At 41.5% G+C, this 18,372-nt stretch overlaps 2 protein-coding genes and 1 long non-coding RNA gene across 4 annotated transcripts; 1 reads left to right on the top strand and 2 right to left on the bottom strand.

Annotated features, from left to right (window-relative positions):
* Nucleotides 1-8: 8 nt before the first annotated feature.
* On the bottom strand, nt 9-723 carry LOC137126009 (uncharacterized). Its single transcript, XR_010914250.1, has 3 exons — nt 533-723; nt 372-457; nt 9-295 (listed from the first exon to the last, which is right to left on the bottom strand). It is a non-coding gene; the product is annotated as an uncharacterized lncRNA (long non-coding RNA).
* LOC137126008 (methionine aminopeptidase 2-like) lies at nt 719-7,099 on the top strand. Of its 2 annotated transcripts, none has more exons than XM_067502361.1 (11): nt 719-1,415; nt 2,129-2,242; nt 2,448-2,510; nt 3,168-3,270; nt 3,557-3,718; nt 3,917-4,098; nt 4,279-4,373; nt 4,688-4,784; nt 4,876-4,979; nt 6,098-6,213; nt 6,372-7,099. In XM_067502361.1, exons 1-11 carry the CDS (start codon nt 1,277-1,279, stop codon nt 6,622-6,624), a joined length of 1,428 nt encoding a protein of 475 aa, XP_067358462.1. In that variant the 5' UTR covers nt 719-1,276; the 3' UTR covers nt 6,625-7,099. The 2 variants fall into 2 exon arrangements, with proteins under 2 accessions (XP_067358462.1, XP_067358461.1); XM_067502360.1 differs by having other exon boundaries at nt 2,111-2,242.
* Nucleotides 7,100-7,185: 86 nt separating this feature from the next.
* On the bottom strand, nt 7,186-17,168 carry LOC137126005 (netrin-4-like). Its single transcript, XM_067502357.1, has 10 exons — nt 16,791-17,168; nt 15,977-16,524; nt 13,775-14,047; nt 12,930-13,056; nt 12,506-12,694; nt 11,519-11,726; nt 11,295-11,407; nt 11,086-11,154; nt 10,202-10,375; nt 7,186-9,863 (listed from the first exon to the last, which is right to left on the bottom strand). Exons 1-10 carry the CDS (start codon nt 16,849-16,851, stop codon nt 9,724-9,726), a joined length of 1,902 nt encoding a protein of 633 aa, XP_067358458.1. The 5' UTR covers nt 16,852-17,168; the 3' UTR covers nt 7,186-9,723.
* Between the last annotated feature and the right edge of the window lie 1,204 nt (nt 17,169-18,372).

Raw genomic sequence — 18,372 nt, 5'->3', positions numbered from 1 at the left:
TTCCACACGCTTCACTTGCACCGCCCCTGCAGTCAGGTCCTGCCAGGTGTAAGTCAGAATATTTACGATCCCGTAAGGAACACACCTCCCAACTGTCCACTCGTGTTGAGAAAGTAGCTCAGCCAGTTGGTTCAATAACCAAGGGGCTGCTCGCTTGTACGCGTCCGTCGGGTCGTCGTCCTTTGTGTTCAGAGCAGCACCGACACCAGGTGAGGTATCAGGTTCACCGTCCTCATCTGTCGGCGTGTCAGGGAGCTCATCCTCTTTACTTTCTTTGTTGTTAGTCTCTCGATCACTGTGTGACCACAATGAGAAAAAACTTTAAGCATTTTTAGACTAAATTGAATTACTCGCAACGATGTGTTTCTAACCTTAATGTTTCTTCCAGTTGTGGTGCTTCCTGCGGCACATTAAAATCCAAAATATGACTTCGTGTCCTTTTGATTTGTCTTGTTGGCTGCAGAGAGGTGAATGAAATGGTTAATATTAATGGTTTGGATTGTGCAGTCAGCAACATTAATCAGTAGCCTACCTGGTCAAAGAAATACAAAGGGCCAGTTGTGAGTTTAGTCAGCCTGCCAGAAGACTTCATTACTGCCCCCACAGGTATTAGTAGTTTTCGGTGAACCCCAGTTGCAAAAAGAACCGCGATATACGTCCATGCAGAAAATACAAACACCAAACCACTGAAGTCCTTTAAAATCCTCCTTTACCTTGTGTAAACACTCAGTGTGCTGGCCGCGTTGCCTGGATACACATTTCTGCGTCCCGCCTCCTCATAGTCGCCTTACGCACCATTTATGATCGACCGGGCTTCAAGTTGAAAGCCTATCTGTGACAATACAAACAACAAAACGTTACTCACGATTACAGAGAAAGTGTCGAGCTTTTGGCACTGGGCATTGAGGAGCTACAGTCAGGTGCGCACAGGTAACCTGAAACTCAGAGGCTGGATGTCAGTCAAAGTGACGATTTTATCATGCGGTCCTGCTTTTGAAGGGCACGTGTAGGGGCATTATAATCTCACAAGCACCTTGTGTTGCTGACCTAGTGCTGTTTGTCCTAAAGTGGAAACTTTCCAAAAGGAAAAAAAGTACTGATGATAGATGAAAGTTTCTGGAACACACGAGGATCGTCTTCCTCAATTAGGGTCAAATTGTTGCGCTGAGATTGTCTCGTAGCTCATCATTGGCTCTGCTGCTTCAAGCACACGTTTCCGCTCTGACCACTGGAGGCTCCCCGCATCTTATGCGTCACTTCATCTCTGCCGCTGGTCATGGCGGAGCTACAGCTCGACGTGGAGCCGCAACTTCTCAATGGGGACGACTTCAACGAGGAAAGAGAAGATGCGGACGCCCCAGAATCAGTAAAGAAGAAGAGAAGAAAGAAGAAGCGGACTAAAACCACTGTACCAGGTAAGAGGCACCACTTTGCGGTTAGAGAGAAAATAGCGCATATTTGTCTTCTTTAGTGCCGTTTGATATCGGCCACCAACATCAAATATGCAAGACAGGAGACTTTTAACCTGTCAGAGAGTATTAGTGTCCAGCTGATACAACTCTGAGCGCTTGCTGCTCGGGTTGTGTGTGTGCTGAGGTGGAAACTGGATGGAAACCGAATTTAACAAAAAACAGTTTGAAAGCTGTCATTTGAAGAAATGTGTGGAATAACACTTATTTATTTTTTTCTCCAGATTAAATGTGTTCTATCATATATATTGCTCTAAGCTGTGAGAGATTGTGTAATAAAAGTAAAAACAGTGTTAGTACAAGACAGCCACTCTTATGCAAAAACATGAAGATAACTGCAGTCTTGCCTCCTCATGTTGTGGCTGAGCTGTTGAACCTGCCCTAAGCCATGTCAGGTCCACACAGCACTGTACGAAGGGCTAAATGTCATAATGCTGCAAGGTACATATGCCCTTGAGGATATTGACTCCAAGGTATGGAAACAATTAATGCACAAACCCTGCCAAGTCCAACCCATAGTGAATGCACTATCTTGAAATGAACTCACTCTTTGTGCATGTGTGTATCTCTGTATGTGTGTGTGCCTCTGCATGCATGTCACTGGTGTACACGTCCGTGTTCACCTGCACATGCATGCACAGGGGTGTGTGACTTTGCAGCAGGGACAAACGAGGCTGAGGGGGATGGAGAAGCCAGAGGTGTTGGTGATGTTACAAAACAGTTGGAGGTGCAAATACTGAAGGACAAAGAGAGGGAGGAGGATGGAGAAGAAGGTAACTCCTTAATATCATCATCCACGTCTGCAGTGGTGGACTGGTATGCTGAGCCTAAAGTCCCTGAAAGTGCACATTGAAATTCAGCTGGTCCTATCTGCAGTGTGATATCCGATTTTCAGCACTTCAGTGGGAATTGCATCCAAGCTGCTGTCAATATTTCTCACTTTACAAACTGTATTGAAACTAATGATGCTTTCAACAGATGGGGATGAGGGAGAGAACTCAGCTGGAAAAAAGAAAAAGAAGAAGAAAAAGAAGAAAGGATGTAAGCAGTTTTTTTTCTTAATGCAGCAAAATGCAACTCTACAGTGCAAAATTATTCCCTGTCCATTTAAACTGAATTTACGCAATTATGAATTCAAATTGAAACTCTGATTAACACCACAGTGGTGAAATGTGATTTATGTAAAATAGAAAGCCATCAATTTATATAGACTGTGCTGCATTGTAAGAAACCTTCGGCAAAAGCTGGCTCACTGCAGTCACTGCATTGGAATGACTTGAAAATCTTTGGTAAGTGTACAAAAGCAGTTTGACTTGTCTAATTTGTGTCATGTAGAACAAAATGTGACAGGACCTTAGATAGGACAAAATTAATGACAGCACATTCAGAGAAAGTGTGGACAGAGAGCAAAAAAGAGAGCAAGTGATCCTAAGAAATGTGCATCATTTATATCATTATATCCCACTGTATAGTACAAGTGCTTTCATATTGTCACAGAATTTTGTAGACATACAGTTTAGTGGGCTTGATTTACTCTAGGGTGTCTTACCTAATTAGCTTGGTAAGTCAGAAACTGCAGCCTTATTCTTTGGTTAAATTAAAATATCAATGTCATGAGCATAACGTGGGTAACTTGTGTTTTCATTTCTCTCTCCTGATGATTTCCTGTGCTTCTGCTTCTCTTTATCTGGGCCACAGTGAAGGGACAGACTGACCCTCCCTCAGTCCCTATTTGTGAGCTGTATCCCAACGGAGACTTTCCAAAGGGAGAGGAGTGTGAATATCCCCCATCAAAAGACGGGTGTGTGACCTCCACATCATCCCTTTCAGCACACTCAGCAGTAGTCTTCCACTGTGTAACACTTTTATTTAGGTCTCCCTGCTTTCCATTAATTTATAATGGACAGAATAATCAGGTACAACATTGAGTGTTTTGTGTTCAGGTATATTTGCCTCAGATAAAAAAAGAATCCACAGGAGTTTGTACGTGTGTGTGTGTGTGTGTCATATTCTCATTATTCATATTTGTATAATGAGAAAATAACAAGGACCTCCTCTCTGTGTGGTGTCTGTCTGCCTCCCACCAGGCGCAGCGCAGCATGGCGGACCACCAGTGAGGAGAAGCGAGCACTGGACAGAGCCAACGAGGAGATGTGGAACGATTTCAGGCAGGCGGCCGAGGCACATCGCCAGGTCCGCTCTTATGTCAGGACTTGGATTCAACCAGGGATGACCATGATTGACATCTGGTGAGAAATGCACTGAAAGACTGACCTTGAGTCCCTTTTAATCCTGGCACCTAATACTGTCTCTGGGCTGCTTTTGATAGGGTTTTCAGCAAATTATTAGAGTTGCAGCTTCAGCCTCTTCCGGATGCCTTACGTCTCATCAACAGTCTTTTTCCTCCTGTCACCCACTGCCCTTTCTGCTGCTTACTTTTCTGGCAGCGAGAGGCTAGAGGACTGCTCCAGGAGGCTCATCAAAGAAAATGGGCTAAAGGCAGGCCTGGCATTCCCCACCGGCTGCTCCATCAACCACTGTGCTGCCCACTACACCCCAAACGCAGGAGATCCTACTGTGCTGCGCTATGAAGACGTCTGCAAAATTGACTTTGGAACGCACATCAATGGTAAGAGCCCTTTATCACACTTGGTGCTTATTATGACATGGTAAAATGATAATTACATTATCATTTTTACTGGCTCTAAACTATTCTAGTTAGTTAATTAACATCCTCATAACAAACAAACTCACAAACTCATAATCTCAATACAGTTATTAAGAATAACCAAGATGTTTGGTCTTTCAGGTCGTATAATAGACTGTGCCTTCACCGTCACCTTCAGTCCAAAGTATGACAGGCTGCTGGAGGCTGTGAGAGATGCAACAAACACTGGCATCAGGGTAACACAGCTCTTCCCCCTAACGGGGATGCATCTTTGCATTGCCGATTACACTTACACTAAGACATGCAAAATCCCCAAGAAAGTAAATAAACCCATCACAGTATTTTTGAGAATTTTGTTCTTTTAGTTTTGTAGTGGTTGATTTGCAGTAAAAGTGTTTTTGTGTACCTTTTTATAGTAAAGTATTTCAGCCCTGCTTACGCAGCATCACAAAAAAGCTAGTGTCAAATATTTCTTTTTGTCCAGCTCATTTGTTTTTGAAGAATGCGGTGCTTATTTACTGATGTGAGCATAACCACCTGTCCATCCCAGTTTGCAGGAATCGATGTGCGCCTGTGTGACGTTGGCGAGACCATTCAGGAGGTCATGGAGTCTTACGAAGTGGAGATAGATGGAAAAACGTATCAAGGTAATACGACGTTATACATCACTTTTCTTCATGCACAAGCTAAGTGTGGCTTCCTATTTATTAAAACATCTGTGTGGTGTTTTTCTTCCAGTGAAGCCAATCAGGAATCTCAATGGCCATTCTATTGGTCAATACAGAATACACTCAGGGAAGACAGTCCCTATTGTTAAAGGTGGAGAGGCCACAAGGATGGAGGTATGTGCATTAGTCTATACAGTTTGCTCTTTCTAAATGCATATACTGGACTTACTTTAAAACATTATTGGAAAAACAGTGTATTTAGGTCCAAAAAAACAGAACTTTAGTCTGTTTTGACTGAACTGACTGAAATTAAATCGTTCTCAGCCGCTTGGCCTTGCATTTAAATAAACCCTTTTTAATTCTTTAGCGTAATTGGAAGAACACATGGCTGGTTAGTGTTACGATGCAACGTGGAAAAGTGTTCCAATTCACTGCTCTAATAGCTTCTTAGTCACCCTCATCAGCACTTTAATTACACCTTTAATGGAATTACCAGCTGCATTGAGTAGCAACATGTGTTAAAATTCGTGCCCTCATTTCACGGTAAGAGCACTGAGATGTGGACATCCAGAGATCATCGCCAGGGAGAAACATGGCTTTTTCACTGTGTTACATATCCCAGTACTACACTCAGCTCTATGCCTGCAAAACTGCAGGATATTGGACAGAACTGAGCATTTTAATTGGCAAGTTGCTGTGTCAAACTTTTAACCTGATGGTCTGAAAAGATTGAGGAGAGGGTGCTGCTGAGGTGGCAGCTTTGCCTGTTGTATTTTTAGAAGAACTGTGCTGGTGTAACAGGGGCCATTAGCCTCTTTGTGATCTGAGAGTGCTCGCCTGGAATGGCAGCTGGGTGTGCCACGGTGCTTCTATCACTTTGACTGATTATCAGTGCAGTGAGAGAGGGTGTCGCAATGTTATCAGCTAATACCATAGGGACTCCCAACAACAGCCACGCACTGATAGAAACAAAAAATGTCAACGAAACCCAGCCAATCAGCTCACCAAGAAGCTGCCCCCAAAAAAAGACACCAGCATTTTTAATAGACTACACACAAATATGTCAGCTGCTGACAATATGAGGTTTTTGTTCAATTTACTCTCTGCCCCCCCCCCCCAGAGAGTTTGTGTCCTTTCCATTATCATCATATCCGCTCATCCTTGTATAAAGGTGTATGCTGTAGTTACAGTTAGACTTTTTATAAGCCAAATAAAACACGATGCAATTCTCCATTTTATGTCTGCAAGTAAATAAAGTGGCATGGTTCTTCTTTTTTTTTGTTGCCTCCCAGGAAGGCGAAGCTTACGCTATAGAGACCTTCGGTAGCACAGGAAGAGGTGCAGTCCACGATGACATGGAGTGCTCACATTACATGAAAAACTTTAGTGTTGGACATGTGCCAATAAGGTTAGTGTTCATTTCGAGCTCTGTGTTTAAATTTAAAATATTGATTCTGAGCAAAAATTCATGATCAAAAGAGACTGTGAAGACATGCTTGTCATGATTTAATCTCCAGATTGTCACGTTTGTCCCATGTTTGATTCTGTTAAACCACTATGCTGTAGACTTCCAAGGGCTAAACATTTGCTGAATGTGATCAATGAGAATTTTGGCACATTGGCATTTTGTCGCCGCTGGTTGGACCGCCTCGGTGAGAACAAGTACCTGATGGCACTGAAGAATCTGTGCGACCTTGGCATCATAGATCCATACCCACCGCTGTGCGACATCAAGGGCAGCTACACCGCGCAGTACGAGCACACCATTCTACTCAGGCCCACCTGTAAGGAGGTAGTGAGCCGGGGAGACGACTACTAAGCATGCGTCAAAACTCAAGGCAAACCAGCAGGAGCACAACAGCTCAAAGACAACAAACCTCTTCAGACTGATGGCATATATGCAATATTTCTCTGAAATTAATTTCCTCTGCTTGAGTACCATTACGTAATTGTTTTAGCAAGAGCAAAGTACTTGTGTCATGGCATTAGCTTTGTCATATTATTATTACATGACTCAACCACTAGACAAAGGGCATATGTTTATTAAGTGTTGTGCTGTCATTTTAGTTATATTTTATTGTGCTGCTTTTAGAAAAAGCTAAAGAAATATATGCAAGAGAAACATGCAAAAAACCTTTTGGCAAACAACTAGCCAAATAAATGCAGCCCTGCATTTCCTTGTTAAGACCTTGTAAGGAAAAAGTAACTGCAATTAAATATTTATATTTATACTTTTTTTTTTTTTTTGCTTTTAATTTGAGGCATTTTTTATAAGAAATAAATTGTTATATATCTTGTGTGGAATGAGGTGTACATATTTCTATTGATGAGTTTGCATGCTCAGTTCTATTATGTAAAAGTGTATTTCTGAATTTTAACCAAAGGATGGCGTTAGGCAAACATGAGTTAAACATCAGTCAGCCACCATAAGACACATCAGGTTATTCATAGTTAGATAGATACATAGATAGATAGATACTTTATTCATCCCAATGGGAAATTCACAAAAGCCTTATTATAGCCTTATGCCTGAGAAAAATGTGACAATGGAATGGATTACAGGCATTTTAAATGAGCGCATTCGTGTAGTTCATACATATTAGACAATAACAAAAAACTACATTAAAACATAAAAATAGCATAACAAATATCCCAGTGACATAACAGTACATTTATGTGCCCTAAACAACCACTTTGTCCTTTATAGAAACATTTCCAGCCCATTTTCTCTTATTTTGGTAAAGTCTTTGCAACAAGGACATGAGCAGTGATGTCATGGCTGAGGAATGCATTATGTCTCCTCACAGTTGTCCTTCTCCTTGGAGACAGCAGACCGGGACTATTCTTAACTGTGTCCAGTTCAAAAATGGCCTGTGGACTTTGAATCGGATACACTGCGATGTCAATGAGCGCTTGGGCTTTTAATACATATTTATTTTGGGGCAGTAGGAGTCACAGGCTGAAGGGACAAGCCGAAAGCCGTTGATCTTTGATGTACTGCAGACCAGAGGAGAGGCATATTTTATCATTTTTATCATATTATCATTTTTTAATGATAACTATATACATTTATAAAAAATTACAGAACCCATGCCCTATCAAAAATTATGAACTTGCTAGTAAAACCACAATACCCCTTGTTCAGGGAAATCTAGAGCCTGTCATCAGGCTGATGGCATGAGGCCACTGGTGGGCAGAAGTAAAAGAACAAGAAATGATTTTACCTATCACCATTTTCTTTATTTACAGTCATAAGTGAGTACCCCACTATTTCTAAATGGCAAAAAGTAAAACAAATATTTTTCAAAATAATGTTTAATGCACATTCAGGTAGTACAAATGTTTCTTTGCTCTAGTTGACAGCTATATTAAACAGCTATATTAAAATACTAAAAACTTGAAAAGTGCAAACATTTGCATCCCTCTTAATAAATTAATCAAAAATTCCCTGTAGTTTTTTCTGATGAAGAAGCATTTGTAAAAGCTAATTGTGCATTAAATATGTGGAACCTTTTTTAACTGTTTTACTCTTTCAAAGGTTTTCAGCTTGTCCCTTCAGGGGTCACCACAGCGAAACATGTTCCACATGTTGATTTGGCATGAGTTTTTACGTTTTATCGTATCGTTTTATCAAGGCTCGGGACCGGCACCAGGGTCGCCCTTGGCGGCTGGGTGGGGACACACTTGGTGGGGTGGCATTCGAATCCGCTGCGTTCTGCATCCTAGACCTATGCTCTACCACTAAACTACCAGTTTTCACACTTCAAAATAATGGGGTACTAACTTTTGCAAATGAGTGTAATAAACTCTCATTAACGAAAGGTCAGGCAGAGGTAGGTATTTTGTTTCAAGTTTGTTTGTTTTTTTCTTTTAAATTACATTAATTATATTTATACATGTTGTACTTTATATAAATCTGTGCAGGACATTTTACTTAACTTTTTCGTGACTGTACTCTTTCATTGTATATGTTCTATGCAAGTGTGGGTCCTTAAACTGATTTCCCATTGGGGTTAATAAAGTACATCTCCCAAAAACTTCCTTAGTGGAACCCTATATACTGTAGCTACCGGGGGACTTCATACCCCCCCTCCAGAGTCGGTGATAACCTCTGCTGCAGCCGAGAGAAGCTGTAGCAGAGTTTATTGAGCTCTTGTCAGACACCAGGTGGGCAAGTGTGCCTGAGCATTGCAGAGCTGTTCAGATTAAGCTGCCTGATTCCTTTTTAGGTTGTTTTTTTTCTTCTTCTCTTGATCCAGGAGTTACTTGTTCTGGCCTGAACAGTCCCTGGCTCTCTGGCAAGGATATCAATCACATGCACACATCCACCCTAACATTAATTCATTCATGAAGTATTGCGAATATCTGTGAAAGAACAAGGATAATTCTGTCTCCATATTTCTACATTTTTAAACAAAATAAATAGATACAGTAGAATGTGACAGCATTTTGGCTTGTCAACTCTGACAGTAATAAAGTATAACTAAATAATTAACATGCACTCCCAGTTGCTTCATAACAATCTGGAAAGAATTATGAGCTGAGGTGTATCGTAACACAAGAATGAAACTTCAACATATTCGTCCCGATGTTGTTTGTCCCGATTAAGTTTTCTCATTGATCCTTGTGTGTTTGTACTCCAGTGAGGTGTCTGCTTACAGTATATGTGTGTTTTTATACCCCAATTTTAGAGATAACCACAGCTTTGTAGCATTATTTTTTAAGGCGTGTGAACTCCACTTTCGAAAACAAACTAATAGTGAAATTGTTGTTGTGGGCACAGTTTTCCTTCTTTCACCTGAGTGTCCATGTAATCAAACGGTATCTATGTTCATCTTGCCCACTTCTTATGTGCATGTCACACTCGATCCTCTGTTACTCCATCCTTCTGTCCATAGCAGTTCTTGGCAATGTCCTATCAGTGGCCACAATCTTTTCTGAGGATGTGGAGGAGTTTGCGCACAAGGTTTGATGTCCACGGTTTAACAAGGCTCTTTGTGTTCACCATCAGTTGGCCCGTCTTCCAGTTTTGGTGACCAGCCACTGCATACTCAGACCCTGCAGAGGAGGCAGAGCAGACCATCGGTAAGAATGTTGCTAAAATGCACAGGAGAAAAACTACTGCAAAAATAAGAAGACAAGAGTGACCAAAAAATTAATTATTATTCTGAAGAGTTAAATTAGTGTAAGTGTTTGTCAAATAATCCCACAGCAAAGTGTTCCTTTTATCCTAAAGCTCTAAGTGTACACACGCAATGCTGCAATGTTGGCACGTACTAAAAATATTCATTAGCAGCAACAAAGATTTTTCTATTCAGTGCAAAGCTGACAGATTGTTCATTCAAGAGTTGACAGGTTTCTGCATCATGTTCTCATTGGAACTTGCTGCAGCTGACCTGGATTGAGGATAGGACAAGTGCAGCCCTTGATGGTCCAGGAGTCTGGGTAAAGGGTGGTGCTTCCACTTTGGATCTTTATGTGAGGATTGTGGTACAACACCTTCTTGACCTTGACCTCCACCTCAGCGTGGGAGCCTTTATCATGAGCTGACACCACCTTCACCACCAGCACTGCCAAGGAAACACATTCATTCAACAAATTAGCTCTTTGGAGAAACAGCCCAGCCACGATGAATAAGAGTGTATCACTGCTAATTTTACAAATCTTGCAAACCATCACACCTTTTTAAAAAAATTCTTTCTGCAATTTTACAAAATATAATCAGCCTACTAGTCATTGGGCAACTGAAAGAACATTTGGTTACTTTCTTCAGTGGATTTTTAAATTTAGGAACACCATGAAAACACTATCACTATCATTCCAGACTTGGCTTTTGGAGAAATTGGAGAAATTGAAACGTTTGTTTGAATGACAAGAAAATAAAGGTAATTTGCAGCATAGGAAAATGTGGGATCTATTTCAAACTATGGTCTAAAATTCAGAATATTTTGTCCTCTGTTAGATCAATTTGCACCATTCCTTTCCCCAAAACTTTAGTACAATACTTATTGTCAGTGATCACTCTTTAATAGTACCTCATTGTTGTGGACAATGTGTAGGTGTAGGTTAAACTTCCCCGTGTGTTTTTAAGTAGTCAAAACACAGGGTGTCAGGAAAAACCACAGATATTTTTTTTACCATTTGTAATTGTAGTACAGATCAGTCTGGTGGGTTTTAAGCTGGTACAGACTACGCTTTGTTTCTGAATGGCCTCACCTTCATGACTGTAATGGCTGACTCATACAATGCTGAATCAACTGCTTTGTTAAATGCCACTTACCATAGTCATATTTAGCAGCACAGAAGAGTTTAGGGCTGCCAAGGGCTACTTCTATACATTCACACTTCTCTGAAAAAAAGGAACACACTATAATCAGCATGACTTAATAAATATTCGTTGTGATGTATAGATTTCCATGTATGAATTGATTCTACGTGGTATTGATGAGTGTGCAGTGCATTAAGTACAGCGTATGACCTGCGACTCACCAGAGTGGTGCAGTGCAGAGAAAAGCTCTTCCACTCTAAAGAGTGCCGCCTCACTATTATTGCTGCTGTGTCCCATGTGGCCAGTGGCTGTATAGAAGACCTCAACAGCTGAGCTGTGCCGCAGAGGTAAAACCAGTCAGAGGTAGTGTTAAGAATCCACAATGCACTCTACATCTACACCACACATCACCAGATCCAGTTTTATATTTGCTCCTCGCTCTCACCTAGAAATGCAGTCACCAGTATAAGGATCACATTCCCTTGTACAGTCACATGGACGGCAGCCGTATTCATTAAGCCCCCAGTATCCCATCATGCAGTGGTCACAACGGGGGCCTCCGACACCAGGCTTACAAGTGCACTCCCCGTTGTTAGGATTACAGAGAGTGCTACCACCTGAGAAGACAGAGCCTACGGGGTGGCAGGAACATGCTGCAGAGGAGGAAGATGACAGAACAGGAGGACTGCATGTTGACATCTCTCTTTGTAAGTCAAAATCATGTCTTTTGTTTCCAGCACAAGCCCCAAAACACAAAGTATACAGTACATTAGGCACGTATTCATGGAATGAAACACATACTCGTAGAAGCAAAATATAAACATTGGTTCTGCAGTAAACTCCCCATGGCATTATAAAAGTTAAATGCATTCTATCATCCTATTTTAACAAGCGACAAACTGGGAGTATGTGCTCAATATGCTTTAAACAGCTGCAGCAAAACAAACAGTAGATCGCTCCCTTTATACACAAACACATTTGCTGCCTCATGGTCCCTTGTTACACAATTGCTTCATCCCTTTCCAAAGAGGGCATGTTTGTTCCTAAAAATGCTATTGCGTGCCTTGTTGGGGGAAAGGGCAAGAATTGGAAAAATGTGCTCCCATAGACCATGGGAAATTCTTTCATTGTTTGCAATTACAGTTACATTCCAAAACAGTAAGGTGCCTGTCATCCCTGCTACTTCAGTGGATGGAGCTCAAGTTAGTATCTTCTTACTGGCAAAGCAGTGACTAAGAAAGGAGGTGGGGGTAACGTGTTGTCAAAGAAATCAATCTAGAGGGTCAAAGGAAAAATCTAATCTCCATTACTGACCTCCAAATACCAAAGGCTTCTTTTCTTAATGGGATTTTTCGGCTGGCATTTATCCAGATACAGTTATGGTTTGAAAAAGAAAATCTACACTCTGAGGAAAGAGAAAAAAGGACATTACATTTGCAGGAGTCAGGTGCCGTTTTTGGAACACCAGGGTCTCTAAAGAAGCCTTTTTTACAGTCCTGGCAATGACGGCCCTCTGTGTTGTGGCGGCACTCATCGCACACACCGCCAGTCCGCCGACCAGTGGCTAGCCACAATCCACGGCTGAAGTGACAGCTCTTGGCATGACCGTTACACTTGCACTCTGCATTTAGACGGACACAAACAACCAAAGAAATATGTTTTTGAGTTTTGTTTTGTTTTTTGTTCACTTTTTTCAGACAACATTAGCGTAAATGACTGAAATAGAAGAACGGCTCTTGTATTCATTGCACATCAGCGTCTGAAAGGTTATGTGTAATTTATGACACTAAATTCATTCATAAGTCTTTGTGCTGTGGGTCCTACTCTGCATTTGACTCTCTTGCCCCATGACTCACTCTGGCACTCATGTGGTGTCCCTAGGATTCCATTGGCAGCCTGCCAGGGTTTGTCATTGTAGAGAGGTGCACAGTGCTCACAGTGGTCACCTGCTGTATTGTGTCTGCAAACACACTTGCCATGGACCTGCCAAAGAATCACAGCAGGTAGGAGATTAACAGACTGACAGTTCGTGGCAATTCTTAAATGCTTTGGTTTGGTACGTATGAGACTAGGAGCCATTCTGCATTTAAATAAATGTAGGGTTTGTCAGTATGTCAGTGTTTTCATCTGTGCTGATTTCAAAATGCCCGGCACCTTCGTACAAGTGATGTGTGCATAGCTTTGCTTCTTCTTGAATGTTGTAACATACCAATAAATATATATTCACAGTGTTTACATGCTGTGCAGCTTGCTGCTGCCTGTGTAACTTGTTTAAACCCTCTCAGGCCACAGTGGAATTAAACTAGGGCTTCTGTTCTCAATTTACTGTAAAGAGAATAACATGGCCGAGACTATGGGTTGTTAAAGCATTAGGCTGAATACCATAATTAAGGTTTCGACATACTCAAATCCCTGTAATGGTAGGTAAAGTTGTGGACTAATATCCAGTCTTCACTGCAACCTTCAGCTTCAGCCGCACATACCGACGTACAGCTGAGTAACAAGGGAGTGGTGGGAAAATAAATCCCAAACCATCGACTCCCAATCTCACCACATCAACAAAAATGGAGACAAACAGAAACCATCAGCAGACTTCAGCAAGACACAACTTCCCAGCTAGTTTTCACAACAGTTTTTTTTTTTGTAGCAGAGTATTATGCACCTGCAAGCTGTATGTTCACAAGGAATCTGAATCACTCACCATGTTGTTGGTCCTCTGTTGGCTGGAACGGTAGCCCCGGGCTGGAACACAGTGGTCAGCATGTCCATTGCAAAGACAACTGCCTTTGACAATAAAATCATATATGGCGTAATGGTCTGTTGGAAGAACAGCAGCACCAGGATGTTTAGCCTGGCAGGGACATGGCTGGCGCTGAATCAGATGAACACGCAGGTTGGTAATCATGAGCTGGTTCTGAGCAGCTGGTCCATAAGGATCTACCGAGAGCCAGGGGGACAAGGCTCGATAGATCACCTTGAAATTAAAGTAGAAGAAAGATACCATAAGAACTCTCAAAACATGTGTTAATTTACTCACAAAGGTTCTTCCAACAGTATCTTAGGGACACTGGGAGTTCATGACAAAAATATCAATCATATCACTTCCTTCCTTTTCTTGCTCTGCTAAATAAAACACAGACATCAGTAAGGTTCCAAGTTCTTGCTCTTCAATATGCAGCTGTTACAGTAAAGTCATTCTGGCTCCAATGTAAACATAGCCGAATCACTGAATGCTTAGCTTTCAAAGATACATCCTCTCTATCTGTCTGTGAAAACGTGCATGATACAAAAAAAATGTGGTCATTACTCATCATCATAAGATCTCAAATGAAAACCATCAGACATGCTGTAAAATAAACAGAACTATTAATAAAAACAGGAAGCATGAGTGAATACATCAAATATGTAAATTTGGGTAAGCAATTCATTTTTCAAATCAATTTAATTTAATTTAAGCATGTCAAAACCTCCAAGATCCCTCAGGTATTAAGATGATATTTTAACTTTATAGTCTATAAGATAATGGAGGCTAAATGAATAATGATTATATTTTATAACACAATGTAGTTAGTAAGCGCAGAACAGGCATCAACAACCAGAGGATTGGCTGTAAATAATTGCGAATGATAATAAGTAAATTCTTATTTGGACTTAAAAAGTGGAGAAACAACTATGGTTCTTGTGCAGTACTTTACGGCAAGTAGCGTTTAAACTAAGTATATGAAGTCTGTTAAATTATCTCATTTTCACACATTTTGGAGATGCTTTTGAGCGTTGCACAGCACAGGTACTAATTATAATGGGTGAGGGGTCTACACACCAGAGATGACATACTGTAGAGAGACGCATACTTGCTGCAAATACACTGCAATTATGAGATCAGTCACAACCTCCCAATGCGGTTCGCGGCGTTTTGGAACAAAACAAATCTTAGCTGGCCAGCGAGAGTCTCTATCGCCTGCCATTTGTGTGAATGAATAGTCTGCTCATGAATTAACCATGAATGGAAATCTGGCCCAGACCTCCCTGTGATGATACAGCACGTCCCAAACAAATGCTTTGAGAGCACATCAGAGGTAAAAGGGAACATTGATATTCTACCCGCACATGTCAAAGCAGTTTGTGGCTTAGAGGGATAGTCCATGAAAAAAGGGTCTCCCACAGCACATCAGAGGAGATCATTTTACAAAGCTTGGTCAACTGTTTGTTGACTGGCTTGTGTGATGTCAGCTCACAGAGCACTGATTGATGCTGATAAATGGATCTGTGAAGTGCTGGGGGAATGTCTGGCTTCATGTTTTGATGTGGTCAGGTGTAGGTCAATGAAATAAAATCAAAAACCAATACTAAAATTATTTGTCAGACCTGTCTAAGCTACTGCATGTTCATCACTCCTCAGATATTACTGATTATTTGCCCTGAACCCAACTGCACTGTGGGATATGACATTATGGTGTTATTGATTTACCATAATTAGTTGTTTACATAAATAAATTAAAATATCAGCTGTCATTGTTCATGGTTAATACATTTACACTTGTGTCTGGTGAAATGCACAACAGAGGAACACAGCCTGTTGTATATTTATAATATCAGTTTGATAATTTTATAGACTATAGTGTCAGATATAGTGTCAGAATCGAGTGTATACCAGTAGAACTTTATTTTAGCAGTGTCATAGTTAAAATGTGTTTTTGAATTGAATTAACATTGTTTTAACAGGATGCTTATCCAGGTGTGGATCTACGATGAGGCCAGTTTGAGGGTGGGCAGCTACCACCCCAGCACTGAGGTATGCCCTCATCTCCCTAAACTACATTTTCTCTTGTCTTTATCGGAGTGCCATGAGTTTTGTTGCCGTTCGTTTGTTTTTTTTCTGGAACAGCCACTGTAGACTGCTTACCTCTCCTCTGGTACAAGGAAACGCTGATGAATACTTGGAGGTACAAGTCGGGGCCCTCTCCCCTAATGACAACCCATCGGAAAGACCAAACACCTCCTCACAGTCCCGGGCAAAATATCTGAGGGTCTCCCATGTGTGCCCGTGGTCCTGGGAGCGCTCCAGCACCATGGCAGCAGGACGCGGGGAGCGGAACACCAGGATGAGGTGGGTGAAGAGAAACTCGGTCTCCAGGTCGAGCTGGAGCGTCTCTTTCTTCACCCCCTCGGCAGATTGCCACCATGAGTCCGGATAGCGGAAAGACGAATCGCTCATGGCGGAGGGAGGGTGCGCCTGGCTCGGGATGGCAGAGTTGCACTCGCTGCACTTTGTCACAGAGCAGGACTCCTTGCCGCGGGTAGCAGCCGTATGTTTGTAAAAGCAGTAGGGCTCCGAGGAGTTGAAGCCGCAGACGGACTGGGTGCTCAACTTTCTGCCCTGGGCCAAGTTACCCATGCGGGGGTTGCAGGCTCGGCCGTAGCAGCGACTCTTCATGGCTGGTTGAGAAATTTCTGGTAATAATAAGAAAATAATAATAATTAGCGTTTTTTTAGCACAATGTTAGTCAAGGTGAAATAACAGCAGGTGTAAATCAGTCAGTGGATTATTAGGCTACTGCAAAGTGTCAGGTTCGATTCTCATTCCACGAACACAATAGTTTCAAGTGTGTACTGTGTTTACTGAAATACCATATGCAATATTTGTTTTGCCTGTTTAAATTACATCTTCAAAAAGCACTGACGCTGTAGGACGAGAACGTGTTGCAAGTGAAACTCACCGGCTAAAAGAGGAGAGGATGCGCACACTGGGATTATGACAAGTAAAGTCCAGAGTCTCATCCTGAAAAACGTATATTTCCCAAATATAGCAAGTATATTCGGAAAACGCCTTCCCAAGCTTAATTCAGTAGTATTCTCTTGTTAATAATCCATTTTGTTCATTTCTGATAAGAATTAAACTCCTAACTAACATTATTGTGGCAGAAATTAAGAAAGACTGAACGTTAATCTGATTTCTTTCTGTTCCATCAAACGTGTATTATCTGAGAGCTGTGCAGTAATTATCCTTAACTTATTCCATCCCACGCATTTAAGAGTTCAGCTTTGCTGTGGGGAGTTCATTGACAGTTGGGAATAAGGAGAGTTTAGCACCGCCCTCTTCTGGTCCCTTCCCACCCCCCTCCTACTCTCAATCCTAAAATCAGACTCACAAAAAGTTCAAAACCCTTTCTGCCAGACGTTTTGGTATACACTGTATTTTAAAGTGGATGTTTTGGGGGATGGCTGATGGAGAATGATTATTATACTTTTACTATGTAAAATACTGTATTTTTACCATTTCTTTAAAAATACAATCTATCTCATATATGATCATTTTTGGCGCATTAAAACCAAACCTTCTTATCTGACCTTAGAACGGCATTAACTATATTCACATCCACTATATTCTTCAGGAAGCACCCAGAAAAGAAAACGTTATTTACTATGAGATTAGAAAAGCACTGGTCTGTCATGATCACCAGTTTCCTCTTCCAGACATTTATTTGTAGTCCTCACTTCTTACTTCCGGTCATTAGTCATTTCTGTAACTTCACCACAATTAGTCCTGATCACTTTCACCTGTGCCTCCCTCCCTCCCTATATAAGCCTCCATGTTTTTGTCTGTTACTCTACAGTGATTCTCCAGCCTTTTCTGACTGTGTGCCCTGAAGTTATAGACTTTAGTCTGTCTGCTCTGCCTAAAACCCTGGTTTGCTCTGACTGCCTGTATCTCTGTTACCCTCACTAATTCTGTATACGAGGACTATGAACTCTGCCTCTGGCCTTTATTAGAAACCTTAACTTCTATTTGCCTTCTGGCTATTTGACAAGTATATTTTTGGAAAAAAAGATTTTGATTCTGCTAAACTCTAATGGTTGGATTTGGACCTTGTTAATGTCTTTGATTATTGCGTTGGTATTCTGAATCCCTCTGGACGTTTTGGACAAATGCTGTGTGTTTGGGATTTTGGACGCTGTGATTAAATTTGGATTCCATGAGGCTGAGCTTGTTCCCACTGACTCATCGCAGCTCTTAACTATAAGCGGCTGTCCTGCTGTCTGTCTCCCTGTCCATCTTCCATTTTTGACAACCCGCGTGGAGACCGCCTACACGGAGGGAGGACATCTTGCTCTGACGTCACCCTGGTTATTTCTCCATTCCCCCCTCCTACCTGAGAAACGCACACCTTCCAGACCCAGCTCTTCAGCACCTTGTAAGACTCATATCCTCATTACACTACTTACCTGACCACACTCACTGTCCACACTGCCATTGTCTTTTAGTTGGACATGACCTCAATGAGTGGACTTGTATCAAGA

Source organism: Channa argus, chromosome 4, assembly GCF_033026475.1.
Source record: "Channa argus isolate prfri chromosome 4, Channa argus male v1.0, whole genome shotgun sequence".
Classification (NCBI taxonomy): domain Eukaryota; kingdom Metazoa; phylum Chordata; class Actinopteri; order Anabantiformes; family Channidae; genus Channa; species Channa argus.
The sequence above is the reverse complement of the archived record's forward strand: the minus strand, read 5'-3'. Positions and strand labels throughout refer to the sequence as shown.